This window comes from Felis catus, chromosome A2 (assembly GCF_018350175.1).
Source record: "Felis catus isolate Fca126 chromosome A2, F.catus_Fca126_mat1.0, whole genome shotgun sequence".
Classification (NCBI taxonomy): Eukaryota; Metazoa; Chordata; class Mammalia; order Carnivora; family Felidae; genus Felis; species Felis catus.
Window position 1 is genome coordinate 114,248,596 of NC_058369.1, and position 22,941 is coordinate 114,271,536.

The 22,941-nt window shown below is 38.3% G+C and overlaps 1 protein-coding gene across 14 annotated transcripts in view; it reads left to right on the forward strand.

Moving 5' to 3' along the window:
* DNAH11 (dynein axonemal heavy chain 11) overlaps positions 1–22,941 on the forward strand; it is a 372,548-nt gene that overhangs the window by 280,621 nt on the left and 68,986 nt on the right. For all 14 annotated transcript variants that reach the window (XM_045052477.1, XM_045052478.1, XM_045052472.1 and 11 more), the window contains one exon: positions 17,140–17,344. In XM_045052477.1, the coding sequence (XP_044908412.1) occupies positions 17,140–17,344 (205 nt within the window). The remainder of the gene's footprint in view (positions 1–17,139; positions 17,345–22,941) is intronic.

Here is a 22,941-nt window from a genome sequence, read left to right on the forward strand (position 1 = left end):
TTATGGAGAAATGTGGTAGGGAAAGAGGTAATGATTTCACTTATTAGACCCTCAGAGATTGAGGTGCTACTTTAAGATTCTCAGAAAAGGAAGTCTAAGAAGCCAATGGACATGTAAGTATGGAGCCTGATAAAGAGACCTTGGCTGACCACGTAGATTGGGGAATATCTACACGGAGAGGTAGTTAAACCAGCCTGGTAGATGTGATCATTTTGAAACATGTTGTACAGTCAGAAGATCAGAGATCTTCACAGATGACAAAAATGGGGACTAAAAGAATGACTAAATGTCCTCTCAGATGACCTAGTGATGTGGATTTGGAGTTAAGGAGGGGATCTGGAGCCGAAAGCCAAGAAAGAATTCTTGAGACATTTTTGGTGCCAAAAGGTGGGGTTTTTTTAAGCACAGGGACAGGACCTGGGACAGAAAGACCTGCCCCGGGATTGTGAGGAGTGACTAACCACATACTTGGGAATTGGGCGAGGTAAAGGCAAGGTAAGTTTCCAAAAGGACTTTCATCTGCCAAAGAAGATACTGAGATCCTAGGGGCCTAGCTATTGTCAAACTAAGGTGGTTTTTCCCTCTAGCAAAGCATTAACTTTAAGATAGTTCCTGGAGGAATGTATACTCTACCTATCTCTAGTATTTGTCAGTAGGCTGTAGGTTATAAGGAAATTTAATTTTATCTACCATTTCCTTCTGCCTTTGTTTCCCACATCACTATGACTCTCTTACAGTTAATACATATGTTGGAAACATAATTTCTCAACTTTTTTTTCCAAATAAATAGTCACTACCACCTTTCAGTAGAATTCCTATGAATGCTGCTTGGCCATTGTTACTCTTCCTACTCTTTTTCCCCTAAACCTTGTTTATTTTCTCATCAATGTTTCGGAATATATATATATATATATATATATATATATATATATATATATATATATATAATTTTTTTTTTACCTACAACTTACAGTGTAATTCAGACCTTTCATTTCTTCATGCTGAATGAGAATGTCTTTACAGTCTCTCTCTGCTCACTCCTCTCCAACCCAAAGAGTGATTACGATAATCTTTTCCTAACACCGCTTCTGTCACTCACCTGTCGAAGAACCCATTAAGAATTCTGTGTTGTGGGGCGCCTGGGTGGCGCAGTCGGTTAAGCGTCCGACTTCAGCCAGGTCACGATCTCGCGGTCTGTGAGTTCGAGCCCCGCATCAGGCTCTGGGCTGATGGCTCGGAGCCTGGAGCCTGTTTCCGATTCTGTGTCTCCCTCTCTCTCTGCCCCTCCCCCGTTCATGCTCTGTCTCTCTCTGTCCCAAAAAAAATAAATAAAAACGTTGGAAAAAAAAATTTAAAGAAAAGAATTCTGTGTTGTTGGCGCACCTGGGTGGCTCAGTTGGTTAAGCCTCGGACTTCTACTCAGGTCATGATCTCGCGGTTTGTGACTTCGAGCCCCGTGTCGGGCTCTGTGCTGACAGCTCAGAGCCTGGAGCCTGCTTCGGATTCTGTGCCTCCCTCTCTCTCTGCCCCTCCCATGCTCATGCTCTGTCTTTCTCTGTCTCTTGGTAATAAGTAAACGTTTAAAAAAAATGTTTAAAAAAAAAAGAATTCTCTGTTGCCTGTTACATTGAATTGAAGCTCTTCTGTGAAGCCTAGGAAATGCTTTACCTATTTGATACTTCCATATTCCCTTCATTCACACAGATTAATTACCCCCTCCTATGATAGGCTGTTTTACTTACCTTTCTGCAAATCCCAAATTCACTTAATTCAGAATTCACCTGCCACTTAATTTATTAAATGAGAATTTTAAGTTTCCACTTTCAGGGCTTCCCATGCACAGTCCATTCTGTACTGGGCCACTGTGTCATTTTGCCTTTATCTGTCCATCTTAGAATATGTTTAATTTTTTTTCACTCCTATCTGTATTAGACTACAAGTTCTCTATGGGTAAGAAATACATACTGTATGTCTAAAAAGATGAAGAAACCAAAGTAAAAATAAAACAATAAAAACATAGACTTATATTTCGGGTATTATGGCTGAGTAGATGTGTGAATGCTGAAAAGCAACTAAATATGTTAACATATTCACATTTTTTGGCACTTGGTTGACCAAAAAAAAATAGGACTATAGGAATCAAATAGGCAAGGAACACCGAAGCTGTTTTTCTTCCTGAGGGCACCTGCTAAAACATAATGACCTGGGTCTCTGTTTTGGTGGATACCTAGAACTTGGACCAAGCCATTTGAGGGTGTGAAGTCAGCTAAGAGACTCCTGTATAATGCTAGAAACTGTAGGGGCCCTACCTTCTGCTTAAGGGTAAATTTGTTAAAAACTAAACAAAACCCAGCCCTGCAGAAAGGAACGCTTTCCTTCTTGTACTTTGGCCCTGAAAAGAGGTGGAAAAACATCCTGTGAGAGTTCCTAATCAGAAACCATCCCTCTCGTAAATGTTCAAGACAAATTTTTACTTAGATGCCCTAAAAACCTCAAACCAATAACTTATTTTTCAGTGGCATTGGATAGGTCATACTCCAATGTATTTGGCAGACGCAAACAAAAATGCTGTCAGGAATTATGTACGTAACCCTAGGCTTTAGAGGATTGTACGAGATACCATTTCAAAGTATCTGTGAGTTCACAGGCAGAAATCACAGAACACAAGGAGATATGGCATCATAAGCAAGAGCCAGTGGAAGCATCAGTAACAGCATCCTTCTCCTTTCTGCTTTATTTTGATTTTCCTTGAATGTCAATAAGGATATGTTTATTGCCTTCCATGGATTGTGTATTGTTAACTTTTGCTAATGTTTTCCATTAGATTTTTCATGAATTTCTTTCATTCCTCATTTTTTTTTTTTTTTGGCTTCCACTCGTTGTACTCTTTCCAACATGATTTTGAATTTATTGTTTCTTTGAATATACATTTTTCCATCTTTTCCCTAGGACTCGCTATGGGAGGAAAAGTTAATGCAGTGATTAATCCACAGTCTTGAACTAGCTATGTAAATATTTTCAAGAGAGGGGCGCCTGGGTGGCTCAGTCCGTTGAGCATCCGACTTCAGCTCAGGTCGTGATCTCACCGTTCGTGAGTTCGAGCCCCGCGTCGGGCCCTGTGCTGACAGCTCAGAGCCTGGAGCCTGCTTCCGATTCTGTGTCTCCCTCTCTCTCTGCTCCTTCCCTGCTCATGCTCTGTCTCTCTCTCTCTGTCTCAAAAATAAATAAAACATTAAAAAAAACTTAAAAAAATATTTTCAAGAGAGACTTTAAGGTTGTGAGGTGGGGCTTATGTACTAGCATGTAGTTGTCAGAAATTGGCCCTTGGAGGGGACCTGGGGGGCTTAGTCAGTTGAGCAGCCAATTCTTGATTTCAGCTCAGGTCATGATCCCAGGGTTGTGAAACTGAGCCCCACATCAGGGTGCATGCATGGAGCCTGCTTAGGATTTTCTCTCTCCCCCACCCCTCCCTCTGCCCCTCTCCCCCATTCTCTCTCTTTCTCTCTCAAATAAATAAGTAAATAAATAAATAATTGAAAAAAAAGCACCAGGGTAGAAGAAGTAGGATAAAATTTGGTTCAAATCTTGGCCCAATACCCTCCAGTTTGGTGATGTGGAATAAGTTGTTTAGGCCATTTTTCTATGTTTACATTTTCTTACCTGGTGAGGAAAAAAATACAAACTGAGCATAGCACACATAGGTAGAATAGATTATGTCTCTTGAATCTTGAACCACTGATAAGTACAGTGAGTGTATGAATCAGAGACTCAGCCAGAGATCCAGAAGTGTAATCCGTTGTTTTTTGGACGTGGGACGTGTGAAAAAGGAATCAGTCATATCTTTTGATGTTTTAAGTTGCCTCCTAAGAACAATAGAGAGTTTTGGTCATTTAAGTTGTATTATTTAATGCTGATACATATAAAATACGTAACATATAAAGTTATATAAAGCATAATGATAAATTAGATAAGTATCTTCCATTCAAGTTATGAACTAAATTCTTTAAGCTGCCTTTGTGCTCCTCTCATTTCCCATTGGGCCTCCTCTCCCAAAGGTAGTATTCTAAATTTTGTTATCATGTCAAAGCTTTATTTAAAATAGTTTCATTTATTTTTGTTTGAGTTGGGGCTTTACAAAAATGTCACATAGTGTGTGTGTGTGTGTGTGTGTGTGTGTGTGTGTGTGTGTGTGTGTGTGTATAAAGGGACTTGAAGTTTCTCCTATTAGGTGTCTAAGACTTACCCATATTCTTCTAGCTCTAATTGTTTCATTTTCATCATTGAAATAGTGGTGTCACTTTACCGCAATTTATTAAATGTTCTTACTGAAGGGCCTTGAGGTTATGTTTATGTTTTCTATTCTAAGAAGCCAGGCTGCTATGAATGGTAACATACTGATGGTCCGTTTATACATCTACAGGTGCACACAGCAAGAGATTCTTCATAGTTCGTATTCTGGAGCAGAAGAGTTAAGGTGTAGAGTGTGTGCACAATAAGCTTTAAAACACAACACCAAATTGTTTTCCATAGTGTTCCTAGAAATTCAAATGCTCCCCACCCGTGTGTAAGAACTGTGGTGTCTTTGAGAGAACGGAGGTAGGAACTTTGACTCATCTGCTGTTTTGTGTCATACAGTAGAGTTCTGTATTGACTACTATTAGCCACCTCTGCTGAGGAGGAACTATTCTACTTCCTTTTTTTTTCACACCTCTTAGTTTTGAATGGAAAAAATTGAGAATACTCCACATTTTGTTACCAGTTGATAAAAACTTTAAAAGTACTTGGGAATAATGTTTGATATTTTAGTGATAGTATTATTTTCATCTGACAAAATGTCTGTTTAAACAGGGTAAATGCTTTCTTGTTACTTCATGTAACACTAAGAAAAAAAGAAAATTTTTAAAAATTCATACATGTGCAAACTAGAAGGTGATATGCAAAATTAAAATACATTGGTTGAAGTAAGAATTATTTTTCTTCTAATGCTGTAAATAAAAAGGAGAAAACAATGGAAAAGAAAACTAATGAGAAAAGGTCCATAGGGCTTTTAATAGAAATACCCATTTGTAATATTACAACAGGAACAGAAAAATTGTGAGTTTACCTTGATCACATCCCAGACTAACCTACATGATTATAAATTTTCTGATGGGCCTCCTGTTCTGATGTTCAACAATGAACATTTTGCTTAACTTTTTTTCTAGTCCCTTCTATCATTACATTTCTTTGCTGTCCTGTCTGTGCAATTACCTTTGTGATTATAGACGTTTCCCTTGCATTGTAAAGACAAGATAGCTTGGAAAACAAGGAAAAGAGGATTGCAAAGCGGGTGCATGTCTTCATTGTATCCTATTCCTCCCATGCAGGTGGGATAATCCTTGCATTGCACACTCTTGAAAGTCACATCCCTCACAAAGTTTTCCGCTATTAATAATGTTTTTGTTTTTTTCAGTTCTGTTTGTTTTAGGGGCCTTTTTTTAACCAATATTAGTTTATTCTTCCTAATAATGAATGTCTGAGAAGATGCTTGTGATAGATATAGCATAGTCCAAAAGTTGAAGTTCATTAATAATTGGAATGTTGTGGAGTATGAAGTAATGAATACTAATTACTCCTTTCATGTCTGACAGCTCCCTGTGGACCAATACATCAGCCCAGACTTTAATTTGGTTCTAGTAATGGTTTCATCAATAGCACATTAAATCTGTGTTTGAGAAGATATACAGTTGAACCTGACCCACATAGTAGATACCACTGTCATAAAATGGCCACAGGCTGACAACAGCTGGGTAATTACAAATAATTAAATCCACCAAACTCCAGACAATCCTAATTTTAAGTAAAATACATCTTATCATATCAATCGACAGAAAACATATCTGGGGAGATTTATCAACATGTACCTTTTCCAAAGCAAATTTACTGGCTTACATATTAGAGAAGCTGCTGATCTGTGAAACATCTTCGTAAAATTATATCTCTTTAATCTGTCAAATCCCCCCCCCCACAAATATTATTGAAGTAGTTTTTGGACTTTAACCTTAGCTGGAGTAACTTTATTGTAAGATACAATTTCAGATTGTTTCTGAACTTAGAAATATTTTTTAAAAGACATTTTGTACTTTTCTTCTATTCTTCATGTACTTATCCTTTTAATAATAATCTTCAAGTAGCATGCCCTATATAGAAACTTAAAACTAACAGTGAGGTGCCTGCGTGGCTCAGTCACTTAAGTGTCTGACTCTTGATTTTAGCGCAGTTCTGGATCTCTGAGCTGTGAGTTCAAGTTCCACATGGAGTTCGTGCTGGGTATGAAGCCTACTTTAAAAAGATTAAAAAAAACTAACAGAAATATTAGCTATATATTATAAATTTATTTCACAGAAATAATAAGGTAAAAGCTATTTTACAGATATTTATCATGATCGTGTTTCCTAAAAGTGGTACTAAGATTAATAGGGGGAATCGTTTTCAGTTCGCACATTTTCAGTTTGTTCAACATTATTATGTTCCTTGGGTTTGATGCTACATGATTATATTACAGTTGATTATAGATATTTTTAAATGGGGTCTTGGGTGGGACTTTAAAACAATGTTAACTCCCACACTGTGATAAAATGTGCTCTCTTGAGCTGGAAGCTTCTAGTTTTTAAATAAACTCAGGAGGTATGTAGTTCTCTCATTATATCCCTTGTGGGTAGGAATCACTTTATTTTCAAGTTAATTCATGCCCTCCTACAATATAACTCAGCATTCTAGTTTCTCCTAATTTCTAAATTCAAAATAAAGTTGAATTACAGAAAAGACTTTTCTGTTCCTAAATTCAATCCAGATTTTTTTTTTTTTTTTTTTGGACACATAGTCGTCTGTGTAGTAGTTGTTTGACTTTATGTGAAGGTAAATTCCAAACAGACCACAGACAAAGAACTTGACCTTATTTTCTTTAAAAAAGCAGTTTTCCTTAAAAAAAAAAAAAAAAATGCAAATGGGACCAGAATTTTTTCATGCTGCCTCATAATATTTCAGTATGGATATATTGAAATACGGTATATATCAAAATATGTGTCACAATATTTAACATATAATGCATAGTATATATATTTTCTATATCTCAAAGGAAATAATCTATGATTTTCTTGTTTAGCTTCCATTTTTCTTTCTAAGCAATGGTACCTGGAGTCCTGCACCATGAGTCTTTTTTTTCTTTCTTTCTTTTTTTTTTTTTTTTTTTTTATAATTCTAATTGAAGTTTGCTTTTATCTGAGAAGGACGTGTTGGTTATATTAACTATATGAAGCAGCAAAACAACTCATTTCTATTCAGGACTTTCTTCCTTTTCCTGCGCCGCCTGGCCAGCTGCGCGGCTTTCAGCCGAAACCTTTCTTGAGGGGCGGGGTTTGACCAACTCTGCGGCCCCTCCTGCTGGGGTTGCTAAGTAACGCGGCCCGCTGCCGCGCGTCCCCGGGTGCTGCAGCCGCGCTCCCGGCCAAGCTGTCCCAGCCAAGCTGTCGCAGCTCCCAAGGCCAGTGGAGAAGCGGCTAATTTTAAACAGCGGGACGTGCAGTGAGGTTTTAGATGTCTATAGAAAAGTGTTTTTTTTTTCTTTCTTTCATTTCTTGAGTGTGTTTTTACCCCAACCAGTGCGACTGTCTTATTCGCTTATCTCAAAACCCACCTGCAATCTCTTTACCTTGACAAACAGGCTCTGATTCCTCCTATTCAGGGAACTTGTGTGAATTGTCCGTCTCAAAGTGAGAACCTTCATTACACTGATACAGTATCTTAGGGAATTTCTGTCTAAACAGCACTGTGAGAAAGACTTCGCAACCTTTTTAACAAAAGAGTTGTCGTCGTCGTCATCATCATCAAAATAAAGTCTCCTGCAGCCATTCCTAGTCAAGATCCCAGTCTGCCACAGAAGCAGGTCCTGTCCTAAACTGAGTATGTTGCTTTTCCAAATTTTGTTTTAGATGGCAATAAAAAAAAATAATGATGTTGCTTGTTCATGTGCTCAGAATATCTCATCACTAGGGAAAGTCATTCAGCAGCAACACTAAATCTTGAGAACAGTTCCACCAACAGTATAAGCTACTTCCTTACCTTCCAGATACATACCTTAGATATAAAACGTCCAAGTTATAATATCCAACTTGAAATTCTCATCTTGATTATGTTGAGATCATGCTGCCTCAACGCACAGAGTTTCTGGTTTTCAGGTAAATTTGATGATTGGGAGAAATGTTTCCCCGTGTCTGTCACAGAAATGCTGTGAACTTTGGTTAAGCCATCATTTCATGTGTGTGTGTGTTTGTTTTTGTTGTTCTTTTTTTCTTTTAATTTTAGTTAAATCCAAACTAGTTGACATATAGTGTAATAATGGTTTCAGGAATAGAATTTAGTGATTCATCACTTACATCTAACATCCGCTGCCCATCCCAACAAGTGTCCTCCGTAATGCCCATCACCCATGTAGTGGTTTTGATGTCGTTTGTTTACCAGTCCTTCACAATAGTGATGACCTTCTGTGACTTGAAGAAATTAGAAACCTTTTCATTCCAAAACACCTTTCAGCTGAATTTTGAATAAACTTTGAAAGAATTTTGAAATTCGAAATGTATCTGGTTTTTATTAAACCTGACCCATTTGGAAAACCAAATTAATAACTTGTAGATGGTGGTCTTTTATACAATAATTTATTCCACTAACTAGTGAGCATTTTGGTGTTTTTAAAAGACTCTCTTTTTTTTTTCCTGAGAGCCAAAAGATAGAAAATTTTTCTCTACTTTGATTTATTTTAAAGATTTTATAAATTAATTCATTTTATAAAAATATCTACCAGAAATTACAAGTCTTTGGTTAGACCTGGGCACCTCAATAATTAGTGCTATTCTCCTTCTCTAAGCAAAGATCAGCAGGGCACATTCTCTGAGCTGTGTCTTTATATTTTTTCTTCTAGAGGCTGTAGATGGTTACTGAGTCCATCATATTTTCTCAGTACCCTTTTGTGATCGACGGTCAGACAGGTCAGTGGAGGCTGGGGTCACAAGCTGTCAGTATCAAACAGCAAATTAACCTACAGTGTGCTGTAGTGAAATGAACTTTATACTAGGAGTCTAGAGACCCAGGTTCTAGTCCCAGCTCTGCCACTAAGCTATGTGACCTTGGACAAGTCATAAACTATTTGGGTCCATAAAAAGGAATCAGTTGAATGATCTCTAGGGGCCCTTCTTGCTCTAAAACTACAAGTCTGCTAGGTGAAATAATGTTTTTGATTCACCCTATGTCCTATCCAATAAAACTGTAGTGTTTGTATTATGGAAAATAATTTTATTTCTGATCTGAAGTTATATAATCAGTCACCTGCACACCAGGCAGTGAGAAAAGGGGGCAGGAGAAGGTCACTGTCTTGAAAGGGTGAATAAAAACCCTCTAGGAGCAACCCTACCCAAAGCTTCAGAGATTGCTGCCCCACGTGATTCTCATGGTGGTGTAATGTCAGGGGCAAGTTCTGTTCGTGGGGGACATGGGGCCAGAAAATGGGTTAAGAACTACTATTTTAAGATAATAGCCACAGTTCCAAGTTTTATGTTGTTCTTCACACCTGCTCTTGCTTCTCATTGGAGTTTAGGTTCAAGAGCTCATAGCTACCCACTATATTCTAGAAGTCATAACCTCTGGACTCCTGTCTTTCACAGAAACAGCGAAGTGATTGTTTGCTTTTCCCACCCCTCTGGTTAACTCCGTTGTTTTTTTGGATCCTTCAAATCATGAGAGAGCACTAGCAGTCTGTTTAATTTTCCCAGATAGGAGATTAACCAAAAATTAACCTAGCAGCAATGATAAAACCCACTGAGTCATTATGCAGTTTTTGCCTTTCATAGATCATAAACACCCCAATTGAGGATAATTTACTATCCCTGGGAAATCTGAACTTATCAAATAATGTTTCCAAGCAAAATGCAAAACCCAATTTTGTAGGCAGACATCCTTCTCTTTTCCTCTGATTAACTGTCTCCTCACTGATACAATCAGACCTGTCCCTCAAGCAGGTAGGTTTCTCATTCTCAAACCGGGGTATGTGAGTGCCTCATGGTATACGTTGGTGTACAAGGGAAGTGTGCAAGATAAATTTTGAGCCACAGAATTGTCTCTGAGCTATTTTATGGAGCATTGCTTTATCTCAGATATTTGGTTAAGTATTTAACCAGTTTAAAGCTTTTGTCACCTACACCCAGAAGTAAAATTGTTCAAACCACATGCTTCATGTTGGCCAGTCTCACACTTTTTTTCATGAAAGCCTATGGAGGGGAGCAATTTATGTGTAGTAGCTGATGGGAAAAATCATAGCGTGGTGTTACTGGGAAGTCAAGGGGGATTAGCCGCCGTTTCCTTGGAGGAGATTACATTCATAGCCCTAACCGCGTGATCTTCTAGAGTGGCGAGAGGGTGAACAACCTGTCCTGATGCAACCCATGAGGTAAGAATGGTTTTTAAAGGGTTGTCAACCAAGATGAGTATTTGAGAAAGATGTATATGGCCCACAAAACCTGAAGTATTTGCTCTCTGGCCCTTGATAGAAACAGTTCTCCAGTCCCTGCTCTAGAGAGCTTTATCCCTGAGGCCCGACCACCTAGAACTTCCAAAAGTAAGTTAGACGTCTTGTGGAGGCTTGTTTTGATTTTCACACGTGGACAATATACACACCCTCACATATAGACCTCGAAATTAAACTGACTTCTCACCTCAGTTCCTCAGCCTGTGACACCGAGATAAGTAGACAACAATGAGGGAAATGGTGGAGTTGGTTTGTTCAGTGTTCTTCATTTAAATGCAATTTTTTATTTTCCTTTTATTTTTAAATTTTTTCGGTGTTTATTTTTGAGAGAGAGAAAGACTGCGCGCAAATGGGGGAGGGGCAGAGAGAGAGGGAGACACAGAATCCAAAGAAGGCTGTGAGGTGTCAGCAGAGAGCCTGAGGTGGGGCTTGAATTCATGAACCGTGAGATCATGACCTGAACCAAAGTCAGATGCTTAACCGACTGAGCTACCCAGGCTCCCCTAAATACGGTTTTATAAATTATAAAAAAGTTTACATTCTCTTTTTATCTGGGGCTAAAGGTTAGTGGTTAAAACCAGAAGTTTATGAAGTATGAACTCAAATCCAGTAAAAATTCATAAGCAAATTAGTGAAAGTTGAATCTAAAATCAAGGAAGGTTGTGACAGACCTGGCATTTCTGAAATACTGCTCTGAGAAGGAATGAATTCAAACCAAGATAGAGCCGTAATCAGAAAATCCCAAGAAGCACCAGAGGTTTATTCAAGTGTGGGTTTTATTACTGTGATGATACAAATGAGTATCAGTTTGAATCCTGCTTACATATGAGAACCGAGTCATAGTAATTACATGAAACCTTCATTCTTGAAAGTTCCTTTAAAAGCCAGTCCTGTATGGCACAAAAACAGACACATAGACCAATGGAATAGAACAGAAACCCCAGAACTAGACCCACAAACGTATGGCCAACTCATCTTTGACAAAGCAGGAAAGAACATCCAATGGAAAAAAGACAGTCTCTTTAACAAATGGTGCTGGGAGAACTGGACAGCAACATGCAGAAGATTGAAACTAGACCACTTTCTCACACCATTCACAAAAATAAACTCAAAATGGATAAAGGACCTGAATGTGAGACAAGAAACCATCGAAACCTTAGAGGAGAAAGCAGGAAAAGACCTCTCTGACCTCGGCCTTAGCAATCTCTTACTCGACACATCCCCAAAGGCAAGGGAATTAAAAGCAAAAGTGAATTACTGGGACCTTATGAAGATAAAAAGCTTCTGCACAGCAAAGGAAACAACCAACAAAACTAAAAGGCAACCAACGGAATGGGAAAAGATATTTGCAAATGACATATGGGACAAAGGGGTAGTATCCAAAATCTATAAAGAGCTCACCAAACTCCACACCCGAAAAACAAATAACCCAGTGAAGAAATGGGCAGAAAACATGAAAAGACACTTCTCTAAAGAAGACATCCAGATGGCCAACAGGCACATGAAAAGATGTTCAACGTCGCTCCTTATCAGGGAAATACAAATCAAAACCACACTCAGATATCACCTCACGCCAGTCAGAGTGGCCAAAATGAACAAATCAGGAGACTATAGATGCTGGAGAGGATGTGGAGAAATGGGAACCCTCTTGCACTGTTGGTGGGAATGCAAATTGGTGCAGCCGCTCTGGAAAGCAGTGTGGAGGTTCCTCAGAAAATTAAAAATAGACCTACCCTATGACCCAGCAATAGCACTGCTAGGAATTTATCCAAGGGATACAGGAGTACTGATGCATAGGGGCACTTGTACCCCAATGTTTATAGCAGCACTCTCAACAATAGCCAAATTATGGAAAGAGCCTAAATGTCCATCAACTGATGAATGGATAAAGAAATGGTGGTTTATATACACAATGGAGTACTACAGGGCAATGAGAAAGAATGAAATATGGGCCTTTGTAGCAACGTGGATGGAACTGGAGAGTGTGATGCTAAGTGAAATAAACCATACAGAGAAAGACAGATACCATATGTTTTCACTCTTATGTGGATCCTGAGAAACTTAACAGAAACCCATGGGGGAGGGGAAGGAAAAAAAAAAAAAGAGGTTAGAGTGGGAGAGAGCCAAAGCATAAGAGACTCTCAAAAACTGAGAACAAGCTGAGGGTTGATGGGGGGTGGGAGGGAGGGGAGGGTGGGTGATGGGTATTGAGGAGGGCACCTTTTGGGATGAGCACTGGGTGTTATATGGAAACCAATTTGACAATAAATTTCATATATTAAAAAAAAAAAAGCCAGTCCTGTAAATCCTGAAGCTTAGGGTAATGGTAATGCAGTGAATAGTGCTAGTGAAGAAAGATGTTCTCAAAGCTACTTTTGAGATCAGTTTTGGGAACCCTTGGAAAGAGAAATTCAAGCAATGGGAAAAATTTTGTTCTAAACAAAGATGTGGTTGAATATGTCTTCAGTCAACAAGAAGTGGGTTAACTAAGAAAGATAGCCTTGTCATAGAAGACCATCCTGTGACATGCCTCACTGTGCTCAAAAGCATGAGCGTCTGAGAAACCAGTTATCAGCACAGTTCCTTACCTTACAGGTTGATAAAAGCCCATATGGTACAAACTGACCTTTTGCTAGCTTTTTGTTGTTTTTGTCTTTCTTGGTAGCACTGTTACTATTCACATACTGTGCAATTTCATCATATAAAGTGCACAAGTAAGTGGGTTTCCGTATATGCACGCACTGGGCAGCCATTACTACGGTTTTAGGCTGAGACTCTTGGGCACCCACTCGTGTCCTTTCTGTCTCTACAGATGTGCCCCTTCTGGACGTTTCCTGTAAGTAGAGTCATAAAATATGTGGTCCTGTGTGGCTACTTGCTTTTACTTGGCACAGTCTTTTCAAAGTTCATCCACGTTAGGCATTATCAGTACTTCTTTCCTTTTTGTTGCCGAGTAACATTCCTTTGTTTGGACGCTCTACAGTTGGTTTATTCTTGAGTTTACAGGCATTTGGATTTTTCCCCCCTTTTGGCTATTAGGAATAACACTGCTATGAACCTTTGTGTATAGATCTTAAGTGGACCTGTGTTTTCATTCTTTGGGATCTTGGAGCAGAATAGCTTGGTTAAATGGTAGCTGTGTGTTTAAGATTGTGAGAAACTGCCGAATTGTTTGTCAAAGTGGACCTGCAATTTTACATTCCCACCGACAGTGTATAAAGGGTTCTGGTTTCTCTATATCCTTGCCAACACTTGTTATGGTTTAGTGTGTGTGTGTGTGTGTGTGTGTGTGTGTGTGTATTTTAAGTTTTTATTAAAGTAATCTGTATACCCAACAGGGGACTCAAACTCACGACCCCAAGATCAAGAGTAGCATGCTTTTTCAGCTAAGCCAGCCAGGTGCCCTGTGTTTTTGTTGTTGTTGTTGTGTATTATAGCCTTGCAGTGGATGTGAAGTGGCACCTCACTGGAGCTTTGGTTTGCATTTCCCTGATGACTAACGGTGTTGAACATCTTTTCAGATGCTTATTGGCCATTTGTGTATCATCTTTAGAGGAATGTCTATTCGCCTTCTTTGCCTGTGTTTTAATTGGGCAGATCTTTGATCTTGATATGGCCATCACATTGTAGGCACCTAATGTGTATTCATTTATTGAACAGACTAAGTAGATGAATGGCTGCATTGGTATGTAATATTTTATACTCATAATGCCTAATATGAGAGAGTGAAGTAATAATGTTTGTGAGAACAGAGACCCTGCCTGTTTCTTTTATGCCCAGTGCCTTCAACATTCTCCTAGAGCTTGGCATGGTGTAGGTGTTCAATAACTGCTTGTTGAGTGACTGAATGGTTGTAGCATTTTTTACTACAAATACAAATAACAGAAGAAATTATCAATAAGGTACGTGATTAATGAGCATGATATCAACTGGAAAATACTTGCAAACATGTGAACAGATGGTGTCATTGCCATGACCTGTGGAACAAGGGCATGGGGCCACTGTGCTCACTGGATACACCAGCAGCTGCTGTCTGGTTCATTTATAAAACATTTGGCCTGTGGTTCATTCATCTTTTTTCTGTCTCAGTGTTTCTCTTTAACAGTGATGTGAATACTCTTTTTATTTTTTTTAAAGGGAGCTATATTATATAGTCATATGCTGTTTCAGAAGACATGTGCTACCTAAATTGCTCTTCATCCTTCTGGAAAAAAATATTAAAGAGTAGGAAGTCTTGACAGTAAAAACAACCCAAGACTAGGTAACATGAATGAAGTCACCATTTAACTTAATAAAGAATGTCTCCAAATGAATTCACCATTTAACTTAATAAAGAATGGGCAGATCGTTTTCAAGCTTAGACACTTCATCAGAAACTGAAAGTCTTTGTTGCAAATATAAGATTTATGCAATGCAAACAAAACTTGAGAGTTCAATGAAATTGAGAGCTATTGAATCTTCTCAATATTTTGAGGTTCTTAGCTGTAGTGACTAAAGCTTTCGTGATTAAGAGTGATTTTGTGATTAAAGCTTTAGCAATTTAAGAATACTATGACTTTTTAAATCTCTACACACGAAAATTGTTTCATAACAGTGCTCCTAGTCAGATTAAATGGCCATTGGTTCTGAAGTCCTTTCCTTACCGTGTGACCCAAGAGACTAATCCCAGAGTAAAATATAATTAGGAAACATTCACCAACAGCAACCTAAAATACTGCCACATCACAAATTTTGGGCATCTCTCCTCACATTTAAAGAAAAGTTGTTGCAAACATTGAGGCATTATAATAAAAAGGAATGTTGCCTGAATGCTGAACTTACTGTTCAATGTCTCTTTTAATTCATTCAGTTTTCCAAAATTGATAAATTTAGTGAAATAACATTTTACCTGTAAGTCAGTGATTTTTTAAAAATACTATATTTACATTAAAGATAATACGGCTTTTGGATAAAATTCTATCATCATTAGGATTCATCTACAATTAAACTACTTTATACACTTAAGTATGAAAGAATGCAGAATTTTGTAATTATAGTAGGCTGAGAAGATGCTCTTTGTTTTGGGCTCACTCCTAGGCTTCTTAGGTGCATTTTTACTCCAGTACAGTTTGGCCCTCTGATGGAAAAGTTGGAGAAGTTTCAATATTTGTGATTTGTCACATGAATTTAAAAACTCCCACTACTGGAGAAGGTTCCCAGCAGGGGGAAAAAAAAAAGCCACAAAACACCTTGGAAGTTTTTAATAGAATTAACAGTGACTATTACAGAAAGAATTTTCAGAGGGAAGAGTAAAGGAACCCCGCAGAAGAGTCCAAGCAAGCAAGGACTTGCATCAGCCAGAACCCATTACCACCTCTAAGCCTGAAGGTGTTACTTGGTCCTGTGAGTGGAGCTATGGGGAAGGAGACCATCCCAAACCTGGAATCTGGTCATAGCAGGACACAGTCTTCGCCAGACCATGGCGCTGAGGCAGGGAAGATGTACGCTGAACTCCCTGTCCTGTGCTGCGATCTCTTACTAGTGCTTCCATTGACCAAAGCCCTTCCAGAACCCAGAGGGCAACAGAGCCCTCATGATGAAGTCCTTACATGTTACTCCACAGTATCTGAGGTAGAAAAACGTCAGGCCCTCCGCTCAGGGAGAAGCTGCATTCGTTCAGACCTTTGCTTGCAATTGCAGAAGCCACCCCCATCTAGCTTAAGCAAAATGAAGACTGTGTCACAAGGCTGCAGGGTGTCATGGCAGCTGAGTTAAAAAGGCAGGCAGGAAGATGGGACCTGGGAGCTCATAAAATCCAGAACATGCTCCTTTTGTGTTACGCTTCAATCTATTACTGGTTTAATCTTCCTTGGGAAACCAGGAAAGTCTTTCTCTGCTGCATGGTTTACCAGGAGGAGAGGGTGAACTTCAACATGAGTTTATAGGTTTTATTTCCGATTCCCCCTCTTTGTTCCAATCCCAGGTCCCAGGAAAACTCCCTCTGACTGGAATACTTTGGATGAAGTGCAATGCTCCTGGTCCCTGTGCCAAGGGAACAGGGATATAGAACAGAAATGTGCTGAGATCCCACCCCCATGCATTCCACACAGGACACTTCTTAAACTTTGCTTTTGAGCCAGTGCCAAAAATACTGAAATACAAAGTAATTTTAAGTATATGTGTATTTTGAATATGTATGTAAATTTTAAGAATATATACACTTAATACACATGCACACAAGTAAACGCAGATACATACTCATTTTATCCTGTAAGAATAACAGTGTTTAATGTAAGGTTTATCACAGAAAGTATTATAGAAGTTAACATTTGTTGTTATACAACTTTATATAATGTATTGAATTTTCTTGTTACAGTGACTTTGAGATGAGTACCGTTTTCACCATTTGGCATGTAAAAAATTGTGTAGAGGTTGAGTAGATCATTCCTATTTCTTTTATACTTCAGGGAGATAGTAGCTGAAAAATTTTGAATCACCTGGTCTTACAGGCTAGATACACTATCAGAATAAAGGAATGGGATGACACCAAAATATCAATTATGGTTCATGGGACTCTCCTGAATGTTTGTGTTGTACCCCTTTAGATATATCAGGATTGGAGATAAAGAATGTGAATTTAACAGGAACTTTCGCCTTATCCTTCACACAAAACTGGCAAATCCTCACTATCAGCCAGAATTGCAAGCTCAGACAACCCTCCTCAATTTCACGGTCACAGAAGATGGTCTAGAAGCCCAGCTCCTGGCAGAAGTGGTCAGTATTGAAAGGCCAGATCTGGAGAAACTTAAGGTAAAAATTATGAAATTGTGTGTCAACACTTACTAACTGCTTTGCACAAGTTACAGTGTTTAGACACAGGAGTATAAGATAGGATTCCTGCCCTCCACAGCTTTATGGTCTAATTAAGAAAAATGAGGATGTATGTGAACAGTAAACAGTTCAAGGGCACTCCTATTAAGGAAAGTACTTAGCATCGTGCCCCTGGTAGGAGTTGGGCTTGCTGTAGGTCTGGTTTGATGCAGGTCACTAGGACAAATAAGGAGACATATAAATCATGGAAAACAGAAGTAGAGAAGCAGATACATGTTCTCATAGATTCAGTGATAACAGTCCAATTCAGTCATGACAAAAGAAAGAAAAAGAAGACTAATAGAATAAGGTGGGAAAAATCAAGAGGCTCATAGCTAGTGATGATTAGCACTTACTGGAAAATGTATGACTTTACACTGACTTTAAAAAATACTGAAAATAATTAAAATGAGGGTTGAATACAAAAAACTAAAAAACAAAAAACAAAAAACAAAAAAAAAAAAAACACAAACAAAAAAACAGAGGAAGCCTGAAAAGGTAGAAAGAAGTCAATGGTAGAGGTGAGTGGTTGCTACAGAAACTGTATGACCTGCAAAACCAATGATATTTACTGTCTGGCCTTTTATGGAAGATGTTTGCTGCTCCTGGTGTAAATTAACGGTTTTCAAATGGTAAATTCTCAGAACATCAGGATCAGCTGGAGGCCTGAAATGCAAAATCTCAAGCCACAGACCAGGTCTTGCCAAATGTGAGATTCTGGAGGTAGGCCCAGCAATCTGTTCTACCAACCCCTGCAAGGGATTCTCACCCATATTCAGACCCCATTTGAGACGGCTTTTAATTGGATTGATTTCTGTGTCAGCCAAAGACAGCTCTGAGATCAAGGCTGGGTGTGAGTGGGCACAGTTCCCTGAGGTCTTCTGGCAGGTGTGCTCACATGCAGTGGCATTGCAACCTGCCAGCCCTGAGTGACCCAAGGGCAGTGTTCAGAGTCGCGGGGGTGCTGCTTTGTGCATAACTGCCAACTTGGACAGGGAACATGTCTACATTCGAAACACCCCAAATATAAAAAAATAGTCTTGAGGCACCTGGTTGCTCAGTTGGCTAAGCATCCAAGTCTTGATTTTTGGCTCAGGTCATGATCCCACGGTCATGGGTTCACGCCTCCCATTGGGCTCCGAGCTGAATGTGGAGCTTGCTTAAGATTCTCTTTCTCTCCCTCTGCCCCTCTCCCTTATTCACGTATGCTCTCTATAAAAAAAGAAAAAAGAAAAGAAAAGAAAAGAAAAGAAAAGAAAAGAAAAGAAAAGAAAAGAAAAGAAAAGAAAAGAAAAATAGACTTGTTATGGTAATACACTTAGGTTTTTTCCCCCCCAGATCCTTGACAGTTTGGTTAATTTCTTTTTTTTTAAGTTTATTTATTTTGAGGGAAAGAGCATGAGCAGGGGAAGGGCAGAGAGAGAATCTGAACCAGGCCCCGTGCTGTCAGCATGGAGCCCAACCTAGGGCTCGATCTCACGAACTGTGAGATCATGCCCTGAGCCAAAATCAAGAGTTGGACACTAAATTGACTGAGCCTCCCAGGCACCCCTGGTTAATTTCTTTATATGCTTTTACTTTAGATAATGGAATTTTTCACACATGCACATAAAATAGTTACAAATTTCCATGTTGGCATCATTTAGCTTCAGTGATGAGCAGTATTTTGCCTTTCTACCCTACTTTTTTATCAGAAGCAAGCTTTTAAAATAAATGTTAATTTATTTTGGAATAATTTTAGATTTATTTACAGAAAAGTTGCAAGATATTACAGAGTTCCTCTATATCACTAGCCCATTTTAAGTTTCTTCCAATGTTATCCTTCTTCTTTGTAACATAAAAATAAAATGTATTTAAAATACTGGTCTGCTTCCGAGTGCCTGGGTGGCTCAGTCAGTTAAGCCTGCACCTCTTGATTTTGGCTCAGGTCATGATCTCACAGTTTTGAGATGGAACCCCTCTTCAGCCTCTGTGCTGAGCATGGAGCCTGCTTGGGATTCTCTCTCTCTCTCTCTCTCTCTCTCTCTCTCTCTCTCTCTCTCTCTCCTTCTCTTTCTGCTCCTTCCCTGCTTGTGCTCTCTCTTTCTCAAAATACATACTAAAAAAAATTTTTTAGCAAAACAAAATAGTGTTCTGCTTCAATAACAGTGTCCATTTGATGTTTTTCATTAAGACATAGTAATATTTCTTCCTATTTTTTATAAGTTTTATTGAGATTTAATTCACCTACCCTTTTTTCCCTCAAACTGTTATTGAAATTCTAGTTAACATAAAGTGTAATATTGTTTTCAGGAGTAGAATTTAGTGATTTATGACTTACATATAACACCCAGTGCTCAACACAAGTGCCCTCCTTAATGCCCATCACCCATTTAGCCCATCTCCCACCCACCTCCTTCCACGAACCTTCAGTTTGTTCTCTAATCCTAGTCTCTTATGGTTTGTTTTCCACCTTTTCCCCCCTTTTATATATGTTTATCGATTTTGTTTAAGTTGTATGTATGAGTGAAATCATACGGTATTTGTTTTTCTCTGCCTGACTTATTACACTTAATATAATATACTCTAGCTCCATCCACATCATTGCAAATGGCAAGGTTTCATTCCTCTTGATGGCCATTGTATATACCACATCTTCTTTATTCATCAGTTGATGGACATTTGGGCTGCCTCCATAGTTTGGCTATTGCTGATAATGCTGCTATAAACACAGGGGTACGTGTACCCCTTTAAGTCTATTTTCATATCCTCTGGGTAAATACCTAGTAGTGCAATTGATGGGTCATAGGGTAGTTCTATTTTTAACTTTTTGAGGAGCCTCCATACCGTTTTCCAGAGTGGCTGCACCAGTTTGCATTCCCACTAACAGTGTTAGAGATTCTCCATTCTCCACATCCTTGCCAACACTTGTTGTTTGTGTTGTTAATTTTAGCCATTCTGACCAGTGTAAGGTGGCATCTCATTGTGGTTTTGATTTGTGTTTCCCTGATGATGAATTATGTTGAGCATCTTTTCATGTGTCCATCTGAATGTCTTCTTTGGAAAACCGTCTGTTCAAGTCTTATGCCCATTTCTTAACTGGGTTATTTGTTTTCTGGGTGTTGAGTTTGATAAGTTCTTTATAGATACTGGTTATTAACCCTTTATCATATATGTCATTTGCAAATATCTTTTCCCATTCTGTAGGCTGCCTTCCAGTTTTTATTGATTGTCTCCTGCTCTCTGCAGAAGTTTTTTCTTTTGATGAAGTCCCATTACTTCATGTTTGCTTTTGTTTCCCTTACTAGACACGTGTCTAGTAAGAAGCTGCTCTGGCCGAGGTCAGCAAGGTTGCTGCCTATGTTCTATTCTAGGATTTTGATGGTTTCCTGTCTCACGTTTAGGTCTTTCATCCATTTTGAGTTTACTTTTGTGTATGGTATAAGAAAGTGGTCTAATTTCATTCTTCTGTATGTTGCTGTCCAGTTTTCCCAACACCATTTGTTAAAGAGACTGTCTTTTTTCCATTGGATATTCTTTCTTGCTTTGTCAAAGATTGGTTGACCATATAGTTGTGGGTCCATTTCTGAGTTTTTTATTCTGTTCCATTGGTCTATGTGTTGGTTTTGCGCTGGTATCATACTACCTTGATGACTAAGGCTTTGTAGTACAGCCTGAAGTCTGGAGTCATGATGCCTCCAGCTTTGGTTTTCTTTTCAAGATTGCTTTGGCTCTTTGGGGTCTTTTGTGGTTCCATACAAATTTTAGGCTTCATTGTCCTAGCTCTATGAAAATTGCTGGTGGTATTTTGATAGGGATTGCATTAAATCTCATACCCTTTTTAATTGTATAATTCATTGTATATTAGGTTATTCACAGAGTATCAATTCTACATTTTCAGCACCTCAAAAAAAAATAAATAAATGCTTATTAGCTGTTAATCTCCAGTGTCTGTTCCCACCTACCTCATAACAGTCGTTAATCTCCTTTTACCCCTATAGATTTGCCTGTTCTGGACATTTCATATAAATGGAATCATTAAATATATGGCCTTTGTACATGGCTTCTTTCACTTAGCATAATGTTTTCAAGGTGCATCCATGTTGTAGTGTATACCAATTCTTCATTTTTTATATCTGAATAATATTTCATTGTACAGATATATATATGTCATATTTTATTTATGCCATCATGGGTTGATGGGTATTCAGGTTGTTTCCACTTTTTGGCTATGATGCTTAATGCTTCTTTGAATGTTCATGCATAAGTTCTTGTGTGGATGTATATTTTTCAATTCTCTTGCATACGTGCCTAGCGGCAGAATTGCTAGGTTACATATTGACTCTACATTTAACATTTAAGGAACTGCCAGACTGTTTTCAAAGCAGTTGGACCATTTTACATTTTTACCAACTATGTGTAAAAGACCCAATTTCTTCACATCTTCACCAACACTTTTTGCTCTCTTTTTGCTAATAGCCACATTAATGCATGTGAAGTGGTATTTCACTATGGTTTTGATGTTCTTTTCCCTACAGGCTAATGGAATTGAGCATCTTTTCATATATTTATTGGTTTGATATGTCCTCTTTGGAGAAACATCTATTCAAATCTTATGCCCATTTTTAAAATCGGGTTATTTTTATTGTGTTGTAGGAGTCTTTATGTTTTTTTAATATTATACTCTCATTGGGCACATAGTACAAAAATATTTTCTCCCATTCTGTGGGTTGTCTTCACTTTATTGATCGTGTCTTCTGAAGCACCTAACTTTAATTTTGATGAAATCCAGTTTATTTCTTTTTTCTTTGTTGCTTGTGCTTTTGATATCATATTTATGAAACCATTGCCTCATAAAAGTTTGTGAAGATTTACTCTTGTGTTTTCTTCTAGGAGTTTTATGGTTTTAGTTCTTACATTCAGGTCTGTGATCCATTTTGAGTTAATTTTTGTTTGCAATGTGAGGTAGGGATCCATCTTCATTCTTTTGCATGTGGATACCCAGCTGTTTGGTACCATTTGTTTAAAAAAATTGTCGTTTCTCCTTGCATTGCCTTTACTACTTGTCAGAGATCAGTAGACCATATTTCTGTGGATCTGTTGTCTACTTTGTGAATACCATATCTTCCTTATTAGTGGTGGCTTTATAGCAAGTCTTTAAGGTGAGTATTGTCAATCTTCCAACTTATTTTTCTTCCATATGCTGACTGTTGGCTCTTCTGAATTTTATACCTTTCTGTGTATACTTTATAGTCAGTTTGTCAGTATCCACAAAATAATGTGCTGGGATTTTGACTGATAGTATGTTGAATCACAGAAAGGAAAATGTGGTATCTTAACAATATTGGATTTTCCTATCATGAATATGAATTATGTCTACATTTTTTAGATCTTTGATTTCGTTCATCAGAACATGGTAGAATTCTTCACACATATCTTCAATATGATTTCCTAGATTTTTATCTAAGCAGTTCAGTTTTTTGGTCCTAATGTAAATGGTATTGTACTATACATTTTAATTTCCAATTGTTCATTGCTAGTGTATACAAAAGCAGTTG